Raw genomic sequence first — 24288 nt, forward strand, 5'->3', positions numbered from 1 at the left:
TTATAAGGCGGGGCCGGCGGCTGCGCGGCAGCGCCTTTGTGGGAGACGCCGCGTCGGCACCAGCGCCGCCCGCGCCGGGGCCGGGGCTGCCCGCCGCCCCCATGAGCCGCCTGTAGGGTCCGCGCCGCAGCACCCCGGGGGCTCGGGGTTGGTTGTACTTAGGTTCCCCCTTCCCTTCTTTTTTTTTTTTCTTTTTTTTTTCTTTTTTTCTTACAGTCTATTTTTGTACACTTTGCTATAAAACCATGGTGCTGGGGAAGGTGAAGAATCTGACGATAAGCTTTGACTGTCTGAATGACAGCAATGTCCCCGTGTACTCTAGCGGGGATACAGTCTCAGGAAGGGTCAGTCTAGAAGTAACCGGGGAAATTAGAGTAAAATCCCTTAAAATCCATGCGAGGGGGCATGCTAAAGTGCGTTGGACTGAATCGAGGAATGCTGGATCCAACACTGCCTACACACAGAACTACACCGAAGAAGTGGAATATTTCAACCATAAAGACATCCTGATCGGCCACGAGAGAGGTAAGGGTTGCCCTTAACTGTGCGGGTTTATTTTTTAATGGGAAAAAACACGTATCTTTGTATCGCTCCGGTTTAGCCCTTTTTTAATGGGTGCATTGGAGAGCACGACATTCCCAGGGTCGTATCTTGGCGATGGAGTTATAGGAAATGCATTCGCAAAGTACCTGCAGGCAGGACTCCCTTGAACTACTTGCCCTTCAGCACGGCCGTTTATTAATAAGTTTTTTCTCTAGTGTTTTACCTTTTCTTTTCTTTTTGTTTTGTTTTTGTGTGGTAATATTTAGTAGGATTTGCCGTTCCGTGGGGAAAAACAGCTGTAATATCATAGCCAGATGGGTAGTGGACTTCATTGCCAAAATCCTAATAACAAATTTTGAAACACGGTGAAAGCATAAATCCCATGCTTTCTGACAGATGCGGAGTTTGCTGACGCTGTTGGGGTGATAATACAGTTAATTTTTCAGGATGCCTGATTATTGGCAAATGAAAGAGTCTCCCTGGCTTAGTTTGACGTATCATTACCCCACGTGTAATTTTTTTCTCATTTCAGTATTACCCTCGTCCTGGTGAAAAAAAAAAAAAAAAAAAAAGCTTTAATTTCCTCAGGTCGCCCATATACCCGTCTCGGCAGTGGGGGTCACCCCGATGTAAAGATGTGTCCGAAAAGCCCTTGATGGGGAGCAAAAGGAGAGGGGGGGGGAGGGGGGAGGTGGTGTTGCGTAATCGGAGCATCTCTCCCAAAACTGGGGAGATGAGGACCTCCTGCTCCCCACTCGAGCTGCCCACTCGAGCTGCCGTGGTGTCTCCACAAAGTGTAGACCCCTTCCCCGGGGTGGTGGTGGAAGCGCCGTGGCCCGGGGTTCCTGTGTGGTTTTTTTTTATTTCTTTTCTCCCGAACTTCGCAGCCTTTGTTCGAAGCGGTTCAATCCTGTTTGGGACCGGCTTGGAGGAGGGGGGTGCGCCGCCCGCTCCGCGCAGATTGGCCGCACGCGTCAGGTGGTGGCGATGACTTAATTCCCCAGCGCAAGAAAATAATGTTAAAAACCGGTTATGTAATTTTTTGTGCTGATCGTCGTCCGTCACCCCCCCCCCCTTTTTTTTTTTTTTTTTTTCTTTTTTTTTTTTTTTTCCCCGAATATGCATCATATAGACTGCAGCGATGCGATATTTCTCGTTCTTTCCAGGAAAAAAAAAAATAGCAACTCCGAGGGGCACCGAGCTTCATCACATAATATTCTCGACCTCAACGCTGTGGCAGAGCTCGGGGCTTTTTTTTTTTTTTTTTTTTTTTTTCTGCTTCATGCCTTGCGTATACCGCGCTAACGAGGGGAGTTGTGGCTCCCACCCATCTCCTGCCCCCGCCTCAGAAATCACTCGCCCGGGAATAACTTCCCGCAGCTCCAGACCGGGAGTCCCGAGAGCTTGACCGCGGGAGTCGCAGTCGCGCAGAGCCGCCCGTGGCGGGGAGCACGCGTGGCAGCGGGTGGGACGGGGGCTCCGCGGAGCCGCTGCCGGCGGCCGCGCTTCAATGACGGCCCCGAGCGCAGACCCGCGGCCCGGCCGCGCCCCCCGCCGCCCCCTGATTGGCCAGCCGCGGTTTGTTGCCCTGTTGCTAAGGCGATGCCCGCCACTGATTGGCGGGGCGCTGGCGGCGGGGGTGTGGGAGCAGGTTTCGCTGCCTGCCCCCGGCGGGCAGCGGCCGTTCCCCAGGGCGCTGCCGCGGCACCAAGCCGCTCGGAGAGGGAGGGCGGGGGGCCGCGCTGCCCTCAGTCACGTCCCTACAGCCTCCCGTCTCCGGTCCCATCCCCTGAGGGGTCTCGGCGCGGGCGGCGGAAGGGTCGGCCCTCGGTGCGCAGCCGGCGGGCGCGGCGCACGCCGCGTGTGTGAGAGCGGCGGGGCTGGCGGCGCTCCGCGCGCGCCGGTTCAGGCCGGTCGGCTCCTGCTCCAGCCCGCGCTGATTGACAGCTCAGCACTTGTTTACCGCGGCGTGGCGGGACTGCTGAGCTGGCAGGAAGGGGGGGAGCCGGGCGGAGAGCGGCAGCCACAGCCGAGAGCAGCGCTCCCCCCCCGGCCCCCTCCCCGGGGCGAAATCAAACAAATTTATAAATCGTATTTGCTGAAAAAAACCCAAATGCAAGCCAGCAGTATAGAATCCCACCGCCACGCCGACACGTTGTCTCGCTCTTTCAGCAGACTTTCCGTACCTAAGTTGAGTAATGTTGTGTGCTGAAGGTGCATTTATTTCCACGACTTGCTTCTGGGAGATGTTTTGTTTGTTTTGTTCATTTATTTTTTAAATTTTCGGTATTTGCACTGGGGGAAATAGAGCACCGGTGCATCTGTAGGACAATAGGAACTTCGAACCCTCCTTCCTGCCTCCATTAATGCTTCAGACCATCGCACATAAGCCGTTCCCTTTCACTTTGTCTCGTTATATCCCCTTCTACAAATCATGCCTTTTTAACGTGCGAAGTGCTCATTTTTCACTCAACTTTTATTTTGACCGAGTCAGCATTTTTCTCGTTTTATGTCAGAATAAACTACAGTTTTCTTGTGGTGTTTGAAGCTGGACAAGTAATCATGGCCATAAACAAAGGTCAGTCAGTATTCCTGGCATAAAACTAGTAAGTATTTGGATCTTTCTGTCTGAGCAAGATCAAGTTAACCTATTAAAGAAAGAAAAAGTTTAACTCTAGATAGCATTAATTGGGCAGCTTGACATTTCCTATGCCCCTGAATCTGTCTGGTACTTTCTGGGTGGTGCTCATACACTTTTATTCTCTTCTCACACTTTTTTTTTTTTTTTTTTGTATGTGTGTGATTAATGTCTGGGCACTGTTGCCAGGCAGGAGATACAAAGAAGCTGAATTTCTAAATTTAATCTTAAACAGCAGACTTGGTACTGTTAATGCTGGTAAAAAGCCAGCTCTAGTTCATTCTGACTAGCAATTGCAGCAGAAAGCAGCATGAATTCATTTACGGACCTTGCATGGAGGCCTTGAAATGGCAGCAGTTGAAACTGTGTCACTGTTCTGAGGCAGGATTATAATAAAACAAATTAACCTCTACTTTTCTCTAAGCTAAGCTAGCACCTTTCTGCCGGTCAGAGGCGTCCCTGCGTTCCAGCAGCTAATAACTAATGGCCTGGAGACCCTTGTTTCTGGGATGTCACATTCTTTGAGTGTGATAATATGTGAGCAAATTGGTTTTTTTCTGGAAGAGAAGCCAGTGCTTGGTATAACGTGTGCAGCTTGTGTTAGTGTGTTGGTTTTTTTCTCTTTTAGATGATGACAATTCAGAAGAAGGCCTTCACACCATCCATTCAGGAAGGCATGAATATGCATTCAGCTTTGAGCTTCCACAGACGTAAGTACCGACTCACAGTTCTCCACACAGAGCCCTGCTGCCCGCTCAGCTGACCAAAACTCCTGCTGTGGGTGGAGGGGAAACCTTTTCAATGGTAGTTTTCAATTCCTTTTCAATGGAATTGTGCTCCAACATGCGGTAGCGAACATAATCTCATTAAACTGAAGAGGTTGCTTTTACACTGATACACCCATCTTTTTTTTTTTTTTTTTTTTTTTAATTTCCACAAAAAAGGAGCTCAGTGCTGTCCATTTGCATACTTTATTTTTACCAAGTCTACTGACTTCCTAGATATTCCAATTTATTACCTCTTCCCAAGAGGAGGGAGAGAAATTTGAACTGTTACTGGAGTCCTGCAGAGTGGCTGAGATAACTTCTAAATCAGTCATTCACTGGGGCTGTGCTGACCAGCAGAACTAGAGATAAGATCACAGTCGAATTGTTCAGGCTCAGGGCTGGAACACATGTGGCAAGGTTACTTAGATTTCAACAAAAGAGGAGGTTGTTTTTATTCAGACAGGATGTATGTACCCAGGATGGCTATCTATGCAGAAAGCCAGGATGGAAACAAATTTGGTGGATAAAGTAGTGAGAATTCTTCTACCAAATCCCCCTTTTTTTAGAAAATAAAAGCAAAGAAAGAGTAAGAGCAGAAGTTTGTTCTGTTCAGATAAAAATTGTTGCCCCACACCTGTCTGAAATATGTTATGTAGACACTGGATGTAACATTGGGCATAGTAGAGTTGCCAGTATGGAAAAGAGCTAAAAATAAAAGTTCCAGTAAAGTCAAATACACAGGAAAGGAGGGAGTATGAATATGGATGAAAAATGAGTGGTAGCAATCATTAAAAATTTGAAAGTCACAGAAAATTTGGCACTTCTTTGTGAATAAGCTCAGTGCCTAATGTTAAGGTTGTTTATTAGAGGTGTTGGTTTTAGCACAATGTGCAGATGACAGACACAATTTCAAAGTGAGCAGCAGAGGACTTCTCCACTGTTTCAGTAAGATTTTCTGTGAAGACCTGTGAACATGGAGATTTTGAAGACAGTGTAGCATTCTGTGAGACTCTCAACTACAAGTGGTAGTAAGGCCAGTACTGTTTTTTCACTTGAGTTTGATTTTTCACTTGAGTTTAAAGGGGGCATTTAAAAAACAATAAAAAACCCCAAACACATAACATTAGAAACATGAACATGAAATGCTTAGCTTGAAGTGAAACAACCAGATAGCAGAATATCACAAGCATTGGTCAAATCGTAGGTTCTTTTTAAGTGCTATGAAGAGTAGCTGTTAACCCCATTTTTAATAATACTGGAAGAACGAAGAGTGATATTAAAAGCCTAAACTTGGACACTGCCTACTTGCTATTTTGTGTCCATAGAATACTTCCAAAACTGATGTAAACTTCAGAACAACAGTGGAAAGATATGCATCATCCTTACTGATTTTTCCTCTATAGAATATAGGATAGAATGAAACACTGAAGTTGAATTAGAACATCCTTTTAATTTCATTTTCAGGGGAAAAATCCCAAACATTTCAAATGTACAAATAGAGAAGTCAAACCTATAACTGGAAGATTAATTCTAGTAAAGCACTATCATGGCTAACATTACTCTCCGTAGAGATTATGCGAATGTTACAGATACTTTATTTTAAAATATATCTAACAGTGTATTCAGAGCATACTAAAAGAGATAGATAAAAATGAAGAGAATAAGTTAGAGAAACAAGTGTTATTGGAAAGAATTGAACTATAAAGATACTTTGTTTCATTTTATGTTACTACAGTAAAAAATGCTTACAGGTCTGGAAAAACTACCTCTATCGCCTCTCCTCCAGCTTCTGAAAGAGTCTTCCTTGATTTGACAAATTTCAGAACAGTCTTAATGATTTTATATATGCATGTGTATGTATGGATATATATAAATGCATATATACATACATTCTTAGGTATTATAAATGTTTTAAGCTGTCTCGTCAGAGTAGAGAAAGATTAGAAGGTGCTCAAAACAGCCTCTCTTCAGAACTCCAAGTAGTAATATTTACTCTGCTTAAGGTGAACCTAACTACGGAAGTGCTGAGTTACAGCTAAAATTAACCTGATGGTGAGCTGCTGGCCAAGTAAATAATGCACAATGGTTTTCAAAGTGGGATATCCAAAACTAAGTGGTTGATACTAAGGGTAATTTTAAAATTGGTAGTCAAAAGGGCATGCTTTACCCTACATATGGAAGTAGCCTCTTAAGCTTAAAGGAAATCTATGCTCTCCTGGCATTTTCTAGTACAATTCTTTAATTGGCTCTTAAAATCTATGCAAAACTACAGTAGGATAAATTGGAGATGATTTTTTTCTCCCATCTTTAACCTTGATTTTTTCTGAGATACGCTTCATTAAGTACCACAGTGCATTAAAAATGCAGTTCTATATGCTAATCGCTGACTTGATCAATTGTATCATTATTAGACAGAAAGACTTTACTCAGTTTTGACCTTTGTGTCCTGCACAGACCACTTGCTACCTCATTCGAAGGCAGACATGGCAGTGTGCGCTATTGGGTGAAAGCCGAATTGCATAGGCCTTGGTTTCTACCAGTAAAATTAAAGAAGGAATTTACAGTCTTTGAACATATAGATATCAACACTCCTTCATTACTGGTAAGAATTGACAGAATTATTCATTTTTTGTTTCTGGCATAAAAAAAAAGTTTAATAACTGAAACAATATCAGTATCTAACTTTATCCAATATAGTACCTAATTCTTATTTGATACTAAGTTACAGCCAATATTCTAAGTATTACATTAGTTTTTGCAACTCTCTAAGTACTGGTATTTTGAAAGCTAAGTTTTCCTGTACTTGGAGTTGCTTCACTTTTAAAGATATGTAAAATGGTTTTGTCAGTTTAAATTAATACTAAATTGCTAAATGTAAGAAGGAAAATTTTGAGAGCTGTTCCTCTGATTCTGAACAAAGAACAGTGAAACTTAAAAGAATTAATGTGACAGACTGCAAAGTTAAAAATGCAAAGTAAATAATGTACCAGTGTGCATAATTGATAATTTTCATATTGATGTACCAGTGGGGAGAAATTATCACAGTGCTTTATGATCTTTTTCTGAAATGACATTTCAATAAAATAATTTCAGTATCACAACTGCTTTCAGTGAGGATTTGATTTCAATCAGGCCTAAAATTCCATTCCCTTCCACTCTTCAAATTCACCCTCCCATGAAGAGGAGAAAAAAAATGGCAAAATCCATTGAAATAGGTTTCTTGTGTGTATGGGTGAAAAATCAGACTTGCAAGGGGATGCTAGCCTTGTGCAAATTCCATTAAAATCAAAAGACTCTTATTTGACTTTAATGGGCTTCGGATCAAGTCCTAAGTCTTGGTGTCTTGTAAAGTAACAAAGTCTGTTCAATACAGATGAAACAGGAAACAGTGGGAGTCAAGGTTTTACAGTATTTTAGTTATTGTTTCTGAAATATTATACTGGATAGACATTCTAGTTTGTTGGTAAATTGAAAGCTCTTCAACAGTATGGTGGGAAATATAGGTTGTAAAGCCTTTCCTTAAGCTGTACTAAATTTATTTATATATAAAAACTTGTTTTAAATGTAACTGTAGCATGAAGTGTAGCAAAAAAGGAGTTAATGAGTGGAATTAGAATAAAGCTTATAGTTTGCTTAGTGCAATTTGCTTGAGATTTTTTCCTCTAAATAAAACTAGATAAGGTTTATCAAAATGCATAGAATATAATGAAATTTTTTATGTGTGTTGATTAAAGCAGATTGAAAGATTATGGAGCACTATATTAAATGGAAAATACTCTTCTTTTCTTGCAGTCACCCCAAGCAGGCACAAAAGAAAAAACTCTCTGTTGTTGGTTTTGTACCTCAGGCCCAATATCCTTAAGTGCCAAAATTGAAAGGAAGGGCTACACCCCAGGTACGTAACAGAAGTAATTATAGGAAATGTTTTTCCTTCCTTTTCAAAATTACAGTTTGTACTTAGCTGCTGTTATGTAAAAGAAATGCTTAAACTGTTCTTACTAGTTTGATCTGCATTCATCTGTCTTGCTGTTTTAAACTACTGATTTTGTTAGTTTGCTGTGTCTCCATATTGTTAAAGGATATCTGCTTTTATTGGGCCTGTGCATTTTTCTGTTAGATGTACCACATGGTGACTTTACTCCTGTGAACATCAGTGGATGTTGTTCAGAGTGTGGAGCATTGCTAGCAGTGGCCAGTGCCTTAAAATAGTACACAGTGTGTGGCAGTTTAATTTAGCTGTGCCTTGCAAATACATATATAAAGTGAAATTCTGCTTTGTTTCAGGTGAATCAATTCAGATCTTTGCTGAGATTGAGAACTGCTCTTCCCGTGTGGTGGTGCCAAAGGCAGCCATTTACCAAACACAGGCATTTTATGCCAAAGGGAAAATGAAGGAAGTCAAACAGCTTGTTGCCAGCCTGCGTGGGGAATCCTTGTCATCTGGCAAAACAGAAACCTGGAATGGCAAACAGTTGAAAATTCCACCTGTTTCTCCTTCAATCCTTGACTGTAGTATAATCCGTGTGGAGTATTCATTGATGGTATGTTGGGTTGTTTCATTGGAGGATGAATAGTTTCCATGATTCCTTGCAAATTGTTAATTAAGCATTGTGAACTGTTATCTAGTCTTAAAAAAAATACATAGCCTACCATTAGGTGTCCTGACAAGAATTCTCTGAGTAAATTCAGTTTAAATCTTTCATGTTCTAAGCAAATGTGTTATGAGTACGTGACATTTCCATGTGAGGACTTGTGTCCTTAAGAGTACAGACTTTGACTTTGAGGGCTTTTTGTCTTCATAAGGACATTGGCTCTGAAACAAACAAAATGAAATTTTAGTTCCTTGCGAAAAATTACGTGCCTGGAGATTTTAATCTAATAATTATGAAGTGCTCATACAAACCTATTTTTAATCTATGTATACCTCTTTGTTTTTGTTCAGGTGTATGTGGATATTCCTGGCGCCATGGATTTATTCCTTAATTTACCACTTGTCATTGGCACCATTCCTCTACACCCATTTGGTAGCAGAACATCAAGTGTAAGCAGCCAGTGTAGCATGAACATGAATTGGCTTGGTCTGACGCTGCCTGAAAGACCAGAAGGTAACCTGACAAAAATGTCCATTTTGATTTTTGTGTGTTTATTTTTATTCGTTGCTGTCATGCAGAGAGACACAAATTACATTCCTTCATAATGAGGTCCACATAAAATCCTTTGTGGATGTTTCCTTGCTGTCTGCTTGTGCTCCATAGAAGGATAGAGTTCCACTCTTTGCCTTCCTCTCTCAGGCATAAAAGCAGTGGAATTCAGTTTCTTGGAAGCTGGTGCAAGTGAAAGCACAGAATGCCACTGGACTTGGGCAGAATTCATTCTGCCTCCAGTATTGCAGCCGAGTGTACTTGGTTGTAAGGCAGTATGACCTGCCAGAGTAGCAGTTAAGGTGACCTTTATTATCCTTAGTAGCTTTAGTATCTTTGTGAAAAGATTAAGTTATCCATTTCAAGGAGAATCTCTTTTGTCAAAGAGGAAACTCTGTAGCTTCTTCCCTCTTTTTGCATAAAAAACGCCTGGGGGGTTTAATGTACAAATTCCAGACTGATGATGGAGTCCAGAGGAGTGCAATGTTTTATCATTCCTGCCTGTAACAGAAATTCAATATTCTGAGTATGCTTTAAAATTTTGAGATAATAATTAAGCCACAATGAGCAATGGTCAGTCTGCTTTGGATTTGAGCATAGTTTTAAAATAAACTATAGCAGCCTACCTTCTTTTTCATTTTCAGTATCTGTGGGAAAAATCATCGAAGTAATTTATCTACATGCTGGTGCATTTTACAGTATAAAAGTTTAATATTTACCCTGTTATATGTTTTGACATGCATAAGAACTTGTTGTTCGAACTGCGTGTGCCTTTTCCCTGCAGCACCTCCCAGCTATGCCGAAGTGGTTACAGAGGAGCAGCGACAGTCCAGCCTTGCACCCTTAGGTGCTTGTGATGACTTCGAGAGAGCGCTTCCAGGACCACTGTTTGCATACATACAGGAGTTTCGTTTTCTGCCTCCACCCCTCTATTCAGAAGTAAGTTCCTCAAAATATCGTTATGAATGCACTGTTTCCCCGAGTTCTGTCATGTGGAATAAGTGTAAGAAACTGTTTCTACTTTTGAAAACCAGAACAAATAAGCACAAATATGGAAAGGCGGACAGGTAGCTTAGTTTTAGCAAAGTGCAGGTAAATTGCATCAAAAAATTTCTAGTGTTTTTCACTATTCTGGTGCTTTGTAGAGATTCTGAAGCTTTTTTTGCACCCTCTGGGCAACTTACTGCATTATATACATAATACATGACATTATCGAATACATAGCATTTTGAATTTGTAGATGCACAACAAACTGTTTTTCACCTCTACTCTGTAAAAATATGCTGTATTTTTAGTTCTTCGTATGTATTACTTTCAGAATTTCCTTTCAGAGAACATACAAAGGTGTTCTTTCTTGCTCAGGTTTCTCTAAACATACAGTTCAAATGTTTGTCTGCAAGTTTAGTTCTATGAAAGTCACTCAATAACTGGGACAGAGATTTAGGCTTCAAAAGCCATGTTCATATCTTTCAGAGAAAAGCAGTGGTATAGTACAAAATAGAATAGTGTCCTTTGGGTAAATCTTGCCTGGATCCACCCACTCTTGATTTTTTTCTTTTCTTAATCTGGGAGTGAGTGAGTGAGTGGCATGTTTTTTGTATCTTGTTTGAGGAGTCTTCTGTAACATAAACCAGGAATATAACTCAGGGCCTTTTCATTTTAGGCATTCTAAATATTCAGAAATAAGCTTTTCCTTTATTAAAAAAAAATGGCGTCTTAAAATAACTGACCAAACTGTATAGTGTCCACTGAAACTTCCTATCAAGTTTTGGACATCTAAGTTAGAGACAATGTTCTTTACCTTCTGTTGAAAGGAAAAGGGGGTAATGCTTGAAATACTTGAAGTTCTGAAACATTTTTAGGGTTTTTTCAGGATTCATTACTTAAAATTAGAAGAATGTTTTGTTAATAATTTTGTGCCTTTTTAATTAAAATGTCTTCTGAAATTAGTTTTGTATTTTAAGTAACGTGTTCAGTGGTGAGTCAGGTTGTCTTCTTATTGTGCAATAAAAAATTTAGAACATTTGTGCTATATATAGCACAAATATATGAACTATAGCAGATTCTTTTCAATACTTTATTACATCTTTGTGCTTATCCTTGAGCTACCATCAATCTGTAGTTTAAAGTGTTTCACTGTACTTAGTAATTTTCAATTCAAAGTTTTATCTAATTTCTAGGGAAACTTCAGTTACTTGAATAACCTTTGGATTGGGAATACCGTTTATCTCTGACGGACTTAAAATTTTTGGTGTTTGGATTGGTTTATTTTCTGGCAATCAGTTTTAAAAATACTTTTTGTTGTTGTGTTTTTTCCTCTTTTGTTTAGATTGATCCAAACCCAGATCAACCCACAGACGACAGACCATCTTGCCCTTCTCGTTGAAGGAATGCATAAGAAGCTGACTTGACTTGGGTTTGGAATCATACCTGCCATGTTGAAGGTCAAGGCATCATGGTGGAGACACACTTTCAGAGAAAGTGGGTTTGCTCTTGCCTGTATGGTGAATAAATGAAAACAACCTGTGATCATGCTTTGAAGCCTACAGTACCATTGTAGGACTGCTCCATATGCTTGAAGAACTGAGCTTTCCCCCTCCCTCTTAAATACTGGCACATACTAGGAGCAGCCTTACTAACCTACAGTCATGTGTGTCCAGACACTCAAACCACATTAGGAGAGGTTTTGGCTTCCTCTTAGGATTGAAAATTTGCACATGCTTATTGCTTACATTGTGCGGTTCAGTGTCACTACAGCTTTTTCTCATTTATGCCGGACAGTTGTTACCCCTTTCTTTTTTTCTTGTGGTCCGCACAATAAGGAGCAAAAGAAAGCTTTTGACACAAAAACAAAACAAAACAAAAAAAAAAAAAAAAAAAAAAAAAAAAAAAAAAAAAAACAAAAACAAAAACAAAAAAAAACCCAACAGCAACAGACTTTAACAAATGCACTGATTTTTTTTTTTTTTTTTTTTTTTATTTAATGTAGCCTGGACTTTACCTGCATATGCACATGCTCAGAATTGTCCTAGTAGGCTGATCCTGTATCACCTCTTCAGCTTGGATCCTATTGTGGATTTATTTACAAACATCAAATGCCTTCAAGCCAATCCTTCTTGCTGTATGTTTTGCAGCCTACTGTAGTAGACAAGCAACAGATGTGGGGATAAGGGTGGGAGGGTGAAGAGTTAATAGAAAGAAATAATAGACTTCATCAAGATTGTATACTTTCTTGATTTCTTTTAAGAATTTGTTGCCTTTCTACTATTACAGCAAAGCAGCATTTTGTTACAGACTGCCTAAAAATCACTTAATCTCAGGTGAACTCATCACTTGCCAAACTGTTGGAATGCTATTTGTTTTTTTATGTTGCACTGTTAAGTTAGTTTTTTTTTTCTTTTGTGTTTGTGTTTTGTTTTTGTTCTTTACTTGAGAGGGAGATCTGGAATAGGGACATACACAAAAGTTACAAAACCCACCTCATTCCCATTTCTCTTTCTACATTATAAAGTTGTTCAAGGTGTGAAGCTCTAAAAAAAAAGGCATAAATGAAAGCAGCACCAGCAGACACCAGCTGTTCCTCAAAAGAGTTTTAAAATGAAGCAGTCATATGCTGTCTAGGACTCACAGACAGATCAATATCTCAAATAGTAGGGATTGGAAGGGAAAGTAAGTTTATTTTTATATATAGCTACTTAATCACCAAAAATTCTATGTGATGAGTCTAATGGAAAGTATGTTTCCAACTGCAGGAACAGCTTCTTTTATGCTAAGAGCTCAGTTTGTGCACTTTGTATTGCCTTCAGGGTTTATGATACTGTACAAGATTAGAAGTATAATTGAAGTGGGGAAGATCAGTGTTACCAGCCATACTTAAATATGAGTTAGCTGGAAATGCTTTGGTGACTGCATCTTCTGTGGCGCTCTCAAGAGCTTTAAAACGGAACACTGAGTTACACTGTGTATTCATACGGAATGCAAGAAACCGTATGGAAAGAGCACTTGCCCTTGAGTGTGCCCCAGGAAAAAGAGTGCAATGGAGCCATTACCTGTGCTGACAAAGAACAGTGCTTGCATGCTAGGGCTGTACAATGGAAGTCAATTTTCTCTTCTGAAACCATGGAACACAGATCACTGACAAAGGGACACTGTTCTGGTCTTGACTAGTTGAACAAGTCAAGATCTAATCCATCAAATATCTGTCTCCTTGTGCAATAAAAAAGCTCAGAAGAGGGGGAGGGGAGGCTGGTGTTTCTGCATGGTGCTCATTTTTAGAAACCTCTGCCTTGTTTTTAAGGCTTCATAAATGCGACAAAATAGGCTTTTCCATAAGTGGCCTTTATAAGAACATGAAAGATCATTCATGTTTCAAAAATGACAACAGGGTGATAAAATACAAATTATGAGTCGCGTTTTAAGTGATTCAGTTAAAAGGCATGGGCTTTGAGCGGGAATATTGGCAAGAAGGAAATTGGGTGATGTTACTAGGCCAGTTTTGTGGATGTCCCTTCCCTCTACCCTCTCCAGCCAGACAATTTTTAAAGCTGATGGGATTGTTGGTATAAAAGGGCATTTGGTGGTTTTACTTTTTTTCCTTTTTTTGTTATTTTTACAGACTAGGGAACAATTGCTGATATACATAGCATTAAAGTACTTACAATACAATGGAAAATTGCATATGAGGCAGGATTGACCAATATCGTAGTAATTAACTTTGCATCACAGTCTTTGTGATTAGAATGAAAAGTTATATGAGCTTATCAAATAAAGACTTCCAGTTTAAATTACATTGTTACTCAGAGGCATTACTCTTCCACAAATATTGGTCAATTCTCAGCATTATAAAACTTGAGGTTCACAGTTTAGCCCAGTATTTGATAGAGAATTCTGATCTGAATTAGGGAAAAGTAAGTAAAATCCAAACATTAGAGAAACAAAGTGCAATATTAAATGTTTGCTTTATAGATTATATTCTATGGCTGTTTGTACTTTTTTTTGTTTGTTTGTTTTTAGTTTTGGTGCTGACTATGTCCTTGTAGACTCTTTGTTTTAAGAAAACAGTATGTGGAAAACGGTTTAATTTTTCCTATTGCTCTTCCTTGTGGAAAATAAACTTTTTTTTAAAAAAATGAATGTTATATCTCTGCATAAAATAAGAAATCAAAAATATCACATAATACAGAACTTACTGCAGGAAAATATATATTGCCTTCTCAAAAAATAGAGAAAAACTATTTCTAGAAGTATACCACTGGGTACCGCAGGAGTCTAGTTTTGGGATCCTGTCTGTTGTTTACATCACTGAGCTCATGGTCCCAGGCAGGAAATGCCTTTTAGGACTCTATATCATATTACAGCTGCAGTGACCCTATTCTGAGGTGTCTGATCCTTTTCCCTGAGGAGGTGACACAAATTTGGGGGGATAGGGGGAAACTGGGGAGTGACATTAAAGGTCTGGTTTGCAGATGGAACTTGACATGAAGTTTGTTGGCTTGGGATGTAGAAGGTGTCCTTTGATGTTCTCTTGGAAGTCAGGAGATGTTGAAATGTCCACCTGTGCCATGTGCAGTGTTGTGTGCCAGCAGTGTGGCGGTGCTGGAGCATGTCCTGTATGCCACGCATGGGCAAAATGGATTGTCACTGTCCTTCAGGATCAGCATGTCATTTGACCTGGGAAGATCAGGGGCTTGAGTGGCAGGCCTGTCCTGTGTGCCTCTGTTGGTGTTTGGGGTACTGGGCCGCTGTGTTCCCACAGTACTGTATCTTCCAACCCCTTCAGTGTATCACCACTACTGTATCACCACTTCAGTGATGCAGCTGCTACTGTGGGTGACAAAAACATTGATCCAACGCCCTACATAATACAAACAAAGGATCACCCGCTCTGAAAAAGAGCATTTCAGCTTGATTTGAGTTTGTTTTCGGTAAAGAATGCAGACAGAGTTAATTCCTTATTAATAACACTTAATAATTTTTGCCCAAGTTCAAGTTAAAACCAATAAGAAACATGAAGGTTTTCATTTTGCTAATCTGCTTGGAGATCTGTTAGTGTTTAACCTCTGCTAACAAGGACTGCAGCTTCTTGCTAACTGTCCCACCAGTGGACTGGGGGAGAGAGTCAGAAGAGTCAAGTGGAAAGGCTGGGTACCTCATGGGTCAAGATAAAGCCACAGACACGAAGCAAACCAAGGAATTCATTCCCCGTTTCCACTGGACCTTGTGTTCAGCTGTCTCTAGGAAAGCAGGACTCCATCATGCCTTGATGGTGACTTGGGAAGACACACTCTGTCACTCTGAATGTCCTCCCACTTCCTTCTTCCCCCAGCTGTGTGTGCTGAGCATGACACCATGTGTCGTAGAATACCCCTGGGATAAACTGGGGATGAGCTGCCCAAGCTGTGTCCCCTCCCAAGTCCTTATTTACCCCCAGCCCACTTGCTGGTGGGGTGACTAAAGAAGCAGAAAAGGCCTAGATGTCTTGTGAGCTCTGCCCAGCAGTAAGTAGAACATCTCTGTCTTGTCAATGCTGCTTTCTGTGCAAATCTGAAACGCATCCCCATAATAGCAACTGTGACAGAAATTAACTACCCCAGTCAAAACCAGAGCAACTGTGACAGAAATTAACTACCCCAGTCAAAACCAGAACAAACTCCTTCATAGACAAGCGGCTATATGTATATATATATATTTAATACCTGTGCAACCCTTCCTAGAGATTTCTAGTGCTGTGTGACAGAAATTAGCACCATTTAAGGGATGGACACTCTTCTTGCAGTTCTGTGAAACATCTTGAAATCCTACATTTTCAGACCAACACCACTACCAAACTTAGCTGTATGTTGGGGGTTAAGTCTTGTTCCTTTTTACTCTGAAGATTTTTTCCCCCATAAGTTACCAAGGAGACTAAATGTCATACTTAAAACTAACAAAGGGGTGGTCAAAGCTCAGAGGGGAGGGGATGATAACGCGAGTTGTGGGGCAACTAAAGGGCAGAGGTTGGGGCAGCCTGGCACTCTGGTTTTCAGTGTTCGGGGAGAAAACACAGCTAGATTGATGCTCCTGCTAGAAGAGTTCACTGTCTCTGGAGGAGTCCAGTCCTGGGAAATCTGCCATCATATACTTGCCCTGGAATTCTGAGCTTCTCTGCCGCCCTGGGAGAGCTGGGCCAGCCCTGCCCCACCGTCGTGGTTCCATCAGCACTGCTTGTCTGCTACAGAGTGACCCTGCACCCCCTGCCCTGCTGGGACACCTTGCCACTCCAACTATCAGCCCAGGACTTTTCTACTGTTTCCAGCTTGATGCTCCTACAAAGGCACTGAGACCAAGCTGTCCTGGGTTTTTGTGAAGCAAAGTCCTCGAAGTTCTTGGTGCTGTTTTTGTTACTAATGCTGTTGTTGTTGTTGGTTGTTTGTTTGCTTTGTTACACACACTAGTAAAGAACTGCTATTTCTATTTCCAAGATCTTTTGCCTAAAAGCTTTTAACTTAGAAGTTATAATTGGAAGAAAGGGAGTGGTGGTGATGGTACTTTACATTCTCCATTCCAAGGAAAGCTCCAGCTTTCCCTGACAGATACCAGTCTGCCCAAACCAAGACACTGTATTGTCAGTATTATAAATTTGGAAGTTATCAAAGTTTTATTATTTGAGACTTTAAGATTTTTTAAATGCAGATATTTATTTCTTTATATAAATAGTTTAAATATAAATGTATAAATACACTACATCTGTTACACCAGGATGTAAAACTAAGGGCTCTCCCACATCAACACATCAAGAACAGCAGCAAGTTGCAATTGCTTAAGCACTTGAGCTTTGAGAGGTAATGCAGCAGTATGGATCAAAATATTTTCTGGGAATTAGCTAGTTAAAACATGTACCTAGTACTTTTTAACCCCTTGCTAGATTTAAGCCTTCCCTTGTTTTACTGGAATGGACCACTTTGCCATGATCTTCATCCACCTTACATTTGCACAGCACAGCTGCAAAGTGCCAAGTCCAGCTACCACAGTGAAAAAGGGCCTCCAGAAGTCTCCAGCTTGTGAAGCTGGGCAGCTGCAACCCAGCAACACTTTTCTGCAGGAAAACATCTTTGGCTGGGCAGATGCTGCTGATCTGAACCAATTCCTGTGACTAGGTACATGGCTAAGGGCAACTCTTGCAGAGACAAATGCCCAGCGGAGGTTTTCCATAGGATAGCAGTTCCTGGGGCCATGGAGGACAGATGTCCCACATGTTGTGGATTTTGAGTGGAGTCCCTGTTCAGAGATCCGCAGATATGTTAGTGTTACCCAGATTTGCACTGTATGACCATTACTTTGGACTTTAGCTCCTGGACTTTGATGTTATTAGTGAAAGTCACTTGCAAAGGCACATTGTCAGGCGCATTCCACCTTGACCTCCAGATTATATCCTGGAAACAGGAGAAAAGTAACCTATATCTTCTCCCAGCAGTCATTCACTCCTTCAACTCCACCTGGATACAGCATGCTATATTTAGAGCTGGATCTCCTTATCTCCCAACCTAGTGGATGTTAGGACAGAGGAGTAGCTTCTGAGTGGAGTCCAAATGCTGCCATGAAATTCAAGCTGAAGAGTGCACCTTTCACCTAGTACAGCTCCTAAGGGGGGATTCAGAGTTCAGAAGGACACTGCCTGTAGAATTTGCTTCAGGCTTCTTGCCTGAAATGTTTGCCATATTTGGATGAAAGACAATTAACTGGATGAGAGTGCTAAATAAAATGCAAAATTTGAATTATTTAGATGTATTTTAAGGAGGAGAGGAACAATTAAAAAATTAAAAATCACATCCAGAAAGTTGGCCTGGCATGATGTAATAATTCTCCCATGTCTTACACAGGAGTAGTTCAGCCCTCTCTAAGACAGTGCATTCCATCCACCATGAGCAGCTCCCTGCATGATCTTCTGCTGGCACACTTAAGGGGATAACCAAGCACACAATGTTTTCTCTTGCTCCCATACATCACTACCAAGACTCTATCACCTTCCATCCTGAGTCTCTCCAGGCTAAAGCATGCCTTTGACACCCCAACTCTCCAGCAAATGCTTTGTAGTGGGGAGGCCACAACCTGTTTTTTGGTGTAGTAGATGTTATTTCTAAACTGAACTGATAAATGTGATGCCATTCAATCTTTTTCGAAGGAGATACGATACTTTTGTTTTCAGCTGAGTAGTAGGTTGGAGTATAGGAGTATTGCAAAAATTATTGCAAAACTTGGTTATTATTTATCTGAAAATTAATGCAATTTCCCAGAGCTAAAAAAGGCCTTGCTGTGATTGGACTGCCTTGAATTAGAATGAAACTCCTCACTAGAGATGGTCAATATTCAAGGCAAATCTGTCATTGTTGCCCATCAGCTAAGAAACAGAATTTAGGAATACCTTCTGTAAAATATGTCAAGTATTCAGCAGGTAATGTCTTCTGATTAATAAATTGCTTTTTTATTATTTACACTTTTGCTTGAGGTATCTACCCTAAGTCAGTTGAAGTCTGTTGAAACTGGTCCATTTCTTCTGTAAGTAGCCTGTTTTTCCTAGTTAAGAATTCCAAAAAAATAGATCATGATAATAACTGCAGATCTAATTAAAAACATTATTCCAGTATTAAATATGCAATATAAATAAAGAGAAGCCTGCCGCAGCATTTTACACCTGTATAATTATCTCCTATAAATTAAACTAAGTGGTCCCCTTCTTTATCATTCGACAGGATAAGACAGGAAAGACAGTTTTACTGCTGTCCATTATTTTTTTAGTCCATCAACACTGTTTATGGTGACATAGTTGCACACCTCTAAAGTAACAAAGTGATTCTTCAGTTGTACCATATGAAACTGATCTCCCAAACAAAGTGGAAGAAAATGATACCTGGCATTTGCAGAAGTAGAAAAAATGTAAATTAAATAAATTTTTAAATGACAAAACTTCTACTTTTTTTTCTGATTTCCCCTCTTTTTTCCCCTCATGGTTCAAAGTAATTCAAAGAAAGTAATATTCTACTCTTAATCAATTCTTTTAATTGCTGTCTTCCTCTTTCTATATTTTATTCAAACTTTTTAACACTTCAAAATATCCTACTTCTTTTCTGAGCATAAAAATTATGCTACCATAAAGCCGCATATAAGCCTGTATTTCCTTGAAGAGAACCCATTTCATCCAGTTTTTTTACCCAAAATACCTTCCCAGAATAAGCTTGAAAGACACTATAGTCTTTCTCCCCCAATGAAGTTTTGTGGAAGAAAAACCTAGGAGTACTGACTAGATAGACTTTGGAATTCCTTATATAAAACTAACTTGTTGTTCATGGAATGAAGTACTAAATAAACAGTTGCAATATGGGAATTATTTTAAGGTATTTCAGCATTATTATCATGAATTATTTCACACTGAATTCAAATTCATTTACCTTGAAGGTGATTTTATCACCGGTTTAAAGCATTGAGAGGAACCATTAATATTAGAGTACACTGCAGTGAGCTTGTATCTTTTTACCTGGGAGATAACTGAACCTACCTTTATCTCACAACTATGCCTTCACCCCAAAAAACCCTCAAAAAACTAAAGTACAACAGACAACAAACAAATTAAACTTTCAAAAAGGTTTATAAGCAGCCTTTTCATGTAGCTAACATAGGGAAACACTGTTCTAATGAAGGTTCTTATTACCCTACACTTGTGCTTATAGGTTTTTTTGCTTCCCATATGCAATTAGAAAGTAATTTTAAATTACATTAATTTATTTGGCATATATTTGGTACTCTTCTATGGCTTTGCACAACTGAATACTAACTAGGTTTCTGGCACAACCAGAAGAAACATGAAATATTACACTTGAGAGGATGGCTAGGGTTGAAACACAGTACAAGCAGCATTTTATTTGCTACTGCAAAAGGCAAGCTTCATTGTGCTAAACCTTACTCTCTTGGCAGCTAGTTGATAAATAAAAAATACTCCAACAAATCATTCTTTAACCCTTTGCTCAAAGTGAGCAGATCTGAAATGGACAAAAAGTTGCTGTTATTACAATTAAAGAGCAGTGCAGGGGGAAGGAAGAAACCCAAATTCTGCAACTGGCAACTGGCACCTTCACCCAGAGTGTCCAAGCAGCCACCAAGAGAGAAGCCAGACATCTCACCTCTGACGAACACATAGATATTTTTAGCTTGGTAGTGCAATCTGCAATTTTTAAGTGCATTGCAACAGGAAAGTCCCTTGCTGAAAGCAGTGAGAAGCCCTTCAGGAACCTCTGATAGAGCAAATTCCCCATCAACATGCATCTACCTCCATCACCTGCGTGAGTCCACAGGGACAACGTGCACAGCCCCAAACACAGGCAGATATGGACAAAAGGGATGGCGGGTAAGGAACAGCTTTGATTTATGTGATCCACAAATCTGTTGACTGATTACACAAAACAGAGATCTGTTAGGTTCACACAAGGACAGTTTAGACTTGAACGTGCTGTTTTGTTTTCCAGCTTTATAAGAAGATGTTCTTCTTCTGCAGCCCATAGATCTTTCTAAACATGGTGACAGTTTTAAAAAGGGGTTTCAAAACACTGTTACTGGATTATTCTATGGTGCTTTCAATTGTACCCAGGAATGGAACCAAACACTTTTCTCCAGCCCTCTTGCAAAGCAAGTTGTTGACAGGAGGAGCAAGCACTCTTGTGACCTTTAAAAAGTTTCACATTCATAAATTGCAATGCAGACCCCCAAGAAGCCTTAGGGCTGGCATTATTACAAGAAGACAAAGAGTGGAAAAAAACCAAGAGCAGTGGAGCATGCTGAAAATCAAAGCTACTGGGATTTGTCAGTGGAAGCCGTGCATGCCATGGACATAGCCAGCATGACATAGCAAGAAAACTTGTCATGGTGCCTCTACTTAATTTCCTGAGAGGCAAGGAGTGCCATCTGTTTGCTTTAAGTTTATTTCTACGTCACTCAGAGAGGTTTGAATGTCGTGGGTGAGCAAAGAACACTCCACACTGAGCAATGTAATCATGGGCAACCACCTCAATAGGGGTGGTGTGGGAACACTCGGTCGTGTCAGCGGGATCCAGGCACCATCCCCTCCCAGCAGGGATAGCGAAAGTGCAGCCTCATCCTCAGCAAGGGCTGTCTGACTCTCAGGAGCAGCTGCAGGGAAAATCAGTCCCTTGGCTCCTGGTCTAAAAGTCCCTTGGCTCCTGTCTCTAAAAGGTGCTGCTGACAACAGGCTGTCCGGGACAGGGAAGAGAGACTGTGTCACCATGTTCCTGGTGAGGGTCAGATCTGTCCACACATGCACGGGTTTTATGTTCTTGGCTTCTCCTCCAGAATTCACAGCTGACACTAGTTATTTCTAGGGGTTGTTTCTCTCCAAAAGGAAAAAGCAAGGGTGGGGGAAGAAGATGACTGTGATTATTTAAATAAATAGCATATAAGCAATTGGTCTTATTAAAGAAATAGAAATAATGGGTTCGGCCTTTTCACATCTTGTGTGCTTATATAGATTATGGCAAGCTCAGTTCTGTACAATAAATTTCATGAACATACAATTTGCTTCTACATGAAAGTACATATACCTAACTTTTTTCTTCCCTTTCTTTTTTTTTCTTCTTTTTTTTTTTAAGGGATTATATTACATAAACAGTATATAGAAAAGGCAAAAATGATCATCAAAAGTAGGATTTGTGGCTCACCGACTATGTTTACTGAGTTAAAAGGATGAAATTTCTTCCATTCTGTTGATTTCCTTGTGGTTTACAGATTTTAATTACTTTTGGCTCCTTAACTGGGTTCGTCTAGCTCTGATTCATGACTGCTGCATCAAGTAAAACTGCAGAAAAAGAAATTTTCAACCTTCCCAGTCACCTCCCTTTTATGGAAAAAAAAAAAAAAATAGAGAAGTACTTGTCTCAGTCAATCCACACAAGGTCAACCCAAACAAAGACAAGCAGAAAAAGGCAATTTGGGAGAATGACTGGATACAGATCTGTAAAGAACATTGTGTGTTCCCCCACCAACATCTAAACAGTCATTGGCAATTTGCCTAGATAGTTTGGATGTTACATGTCTGTCAAATAAATCAAAGATCCAGATGTAGAATCTGGCAGTGATGACATTCTGCTGGTGTCTTTCAACCCGTCAGCTCATGATTAAAATACAGAGAAGCATAAATATAATGGGTTTTAATCTGGTATATTTTTTCAGGCACTGTTTTATTTATTGTAAAATTGACATGTATTTCTTTCAGTTGATCAAAAAAAAAAATTTCTAAGCCTTCTTTGCTTTTAATTCTTTTTAGAGGAATGATTCTAAGAGGAAAATTCTCTCTTAAATCATGGACAACAGTCATTCAGTTGTGGCATCAGCCTTCCCAATACCACAGAACATATAGGAGGAAATTGCTAAAAGGTTTACATGAATGCCAGTTATGAAATTTCAACTCTTGATTCTGAAGTGAAAGGAATGAAGCATCCTGTAAAATTGTACAGGGTAGGTACACTGTAAAAATTAAGGGACACAGCTTATCTCATAGAACTTAGTAAAGATAAATTATCTGGTGCATTCTTGTGTTTCACTTCATGATGTCTTTAGCCCAAGTCTTAGAGTTCTGCAAGCAAAACTGCAGAGTACTCCATTGGGTTTGCATCTTCAGAGATCCAGCATGGTACAACCAATGCACTCTCAACTGTTCTGCATGTCTAATACATGGCAGGCTGACAGCACACTGGTTATGTCATTAAGCCCACAGATTCATTTTGCACAGACTCCGACAGGTTCAGAGGAACTTCTTTAATTCATTAGTAACATATTAGGTAACATTAAGAGAATTTCGCAAAATATGAATTAAGAGAATTACAGCAAAATATGCTATATTACTGAAAAATATACTATATGCAGTTTTGTCCTGTAAGTCCCTGTGTGTTCCAGTAAGCTGAAAGTCTTGCCAGACAGCCCGTGTTCAGTTTCCTGACAGCCACATCGTCTCCTAATAGACCCTGCTCTAATTTCCATTGCTCTCTAAAGCAACTGATGCTCTCACCAGTGAGCTATTTGTCCTGTCACTCTGGAAGGGCACCACTGGTGTCCACCACCCCCAGCTTAGCACTTGGATAGAGAAAAGTAGGTCATTTAATGCAGCTGAGGCGTAAGCAACACAGAGGTTTGCCACTTTGAAGACCTTTCATCTGAATCCCCATTTTCCTGCAAGCCTCAGACACTGCTGTGCACAGAAACACTCCTCCTATGTTTGCTTAAGAGGAGGCCGTTGAAGCAAGGAAAGCAAATCTCTAGTATGCCCTATGTTCATGTAACCTGTTTTCTCAAAGTGCTGCAATTTCCTATGGAGTGACCTAAAACATTGGTCATAGAAGAGATAACGACTAAATCTTATGATTTGCAAGGATATTGTTATGTTTCTCATACAATGTTTTGCTGCCTTTCTCTTTTGAGCCATGAGTGGAGTGTGTACTCCCCATGTATGAAAGAGAGAGACAGACATTCTGATGATCCATCCTAATACCTCTTATTGCCTGCATGGGGAAAGTTTAGCTACAGTTAACTCTTACAACAAATCTGACTTCACCTTTTTAACCTAACAAAAACTATAGTTGTAGTCTTCCATTTAGTAGGGACACATTGGTGCCTATCTTCTCCTTTGATTGATTCTTGGGGTAAAGGAGAACTCTAAGAACTATGCAATATTTATGCTATCCATTGGAAACCTTCTTTTCAACAAAAAACCTTTGCCTAAGTCTCTCTTACTGAGAGTATCCTGTGTGCATTGGAGTAAATAAATATGCACACAGTAAATAAATAAGTAGCAATAAGTTAGAACAAAAAACCCATGATTTGCTCTCTGAGTTTTCTCCAGTTGTCTTTGAGAGAACATTTATAGGACACACATATAGAGAGATGCAGTTAAAATGTCATTATCCAATCTAACTGCTGCAACCGTAACCTACATCAAAACAACTACCAGAAGTTTCACCTTGATAATTTCTACGAAGCACACATTTTTGCTTGTGAATCCAGGGTAATTATTCTGCCATGAGAATCTTAGTCTCTTTCTGCCTTGCAGAAGACTTAGTATCTGGAAAACAATGTCTTGATGATCTTGTTTTTCTTTTCATAGTAATATATTAACAATTTTGAAGAACACTTTCTCACTTTCACCCTGTCTACTTTTTCTCAC

The 24288-nt window shown here is 40.2% G+C and overlaps 1 protein-coding gene across 3 annotated transcripts; it reads left to right on the top strand.

The window, feature by feature from the left end:
- Nucleotides 1-34: 34 nt before the first annotated feature.
- ARRDC3 (arrestin domain containing 3) lies at nt 35-12189 on the top strand. Of its 3 annotated transcripts, XR_010745800.1 has the most exons (9): nt 35-525; nt 3810-3891; nt 6403-6550; nt 7741-7843; nt 8233-8489; nt 8891-9053; nt 9874-10028; nt 11419-11570; nt 12079-12189. XR_010745800.1 is itself a non-coding variant. In XM_066339186.1 (8 exons), the coding sequence occupies exons 1-8, from the start codon at nt 246-248 to the stop codon at nt 11473-11475; spliced, it is 1245 nt and encodes a 414-aa protein (XP_066195283.1). In that variant the 5' UTR covers nt 35-245; the 3' UTR covers nt 11476-11618. The 3 variants fall into 3 exon arrangements, 1 of the variants encoding a protein (XP_066195283.1); XR_010745801.1 differs by lacking the exon at nt 12079-12189 and having other exon boundaries at nt 9836-10028; nt 11419-11618; XM_066339186.1 differs by lacking the exon at nt 12079-12189 and having other exon boundaries at nt 11419-11618.
- Nucleotides 12190-24288: the final 12099 nt, after the last annotated feature.

The sequence above is a fragment of the Sylvia atricapilla genome, chromosome Z (assembly GCF_009819655.1).
Source record: "Sylvia atricapilla isolate bSylAtr1 chromosome Z, bSylAtr1.pri, whole genome shotgun sequence".
Lineage (NCBI taxonomy): Eukaryota > Metazoa > Chordata > Aves > Passeriformes > Sylviidae > Sylvia > Sylvia atricapilla.

Bases quoted from the DNA above. Each gene is read 5' to 3' on its own strand.
- ARRDC3 (XM_066339186.1), top strand. From the start codon at position 246: ATGGTGCTGGGGAAGGTGAAGAATCTGACGATAAGCTTTGACTGTCTG. The intron at 6,551-7,740 runs GTAAGAATTGAC...CTTTTCTTGCAG, and splicing joins TCAACACTCCTTCATTACTG to TCACCCCAAGCAGGCACAAA. The intron at 10,029-11,418 runs GTAAGTTCCTCA...TCTTTTGTTTAG, and splicing joins CTCCACCCCTCTATTCAGAA to ATTGATCCAAACCCAGATCA.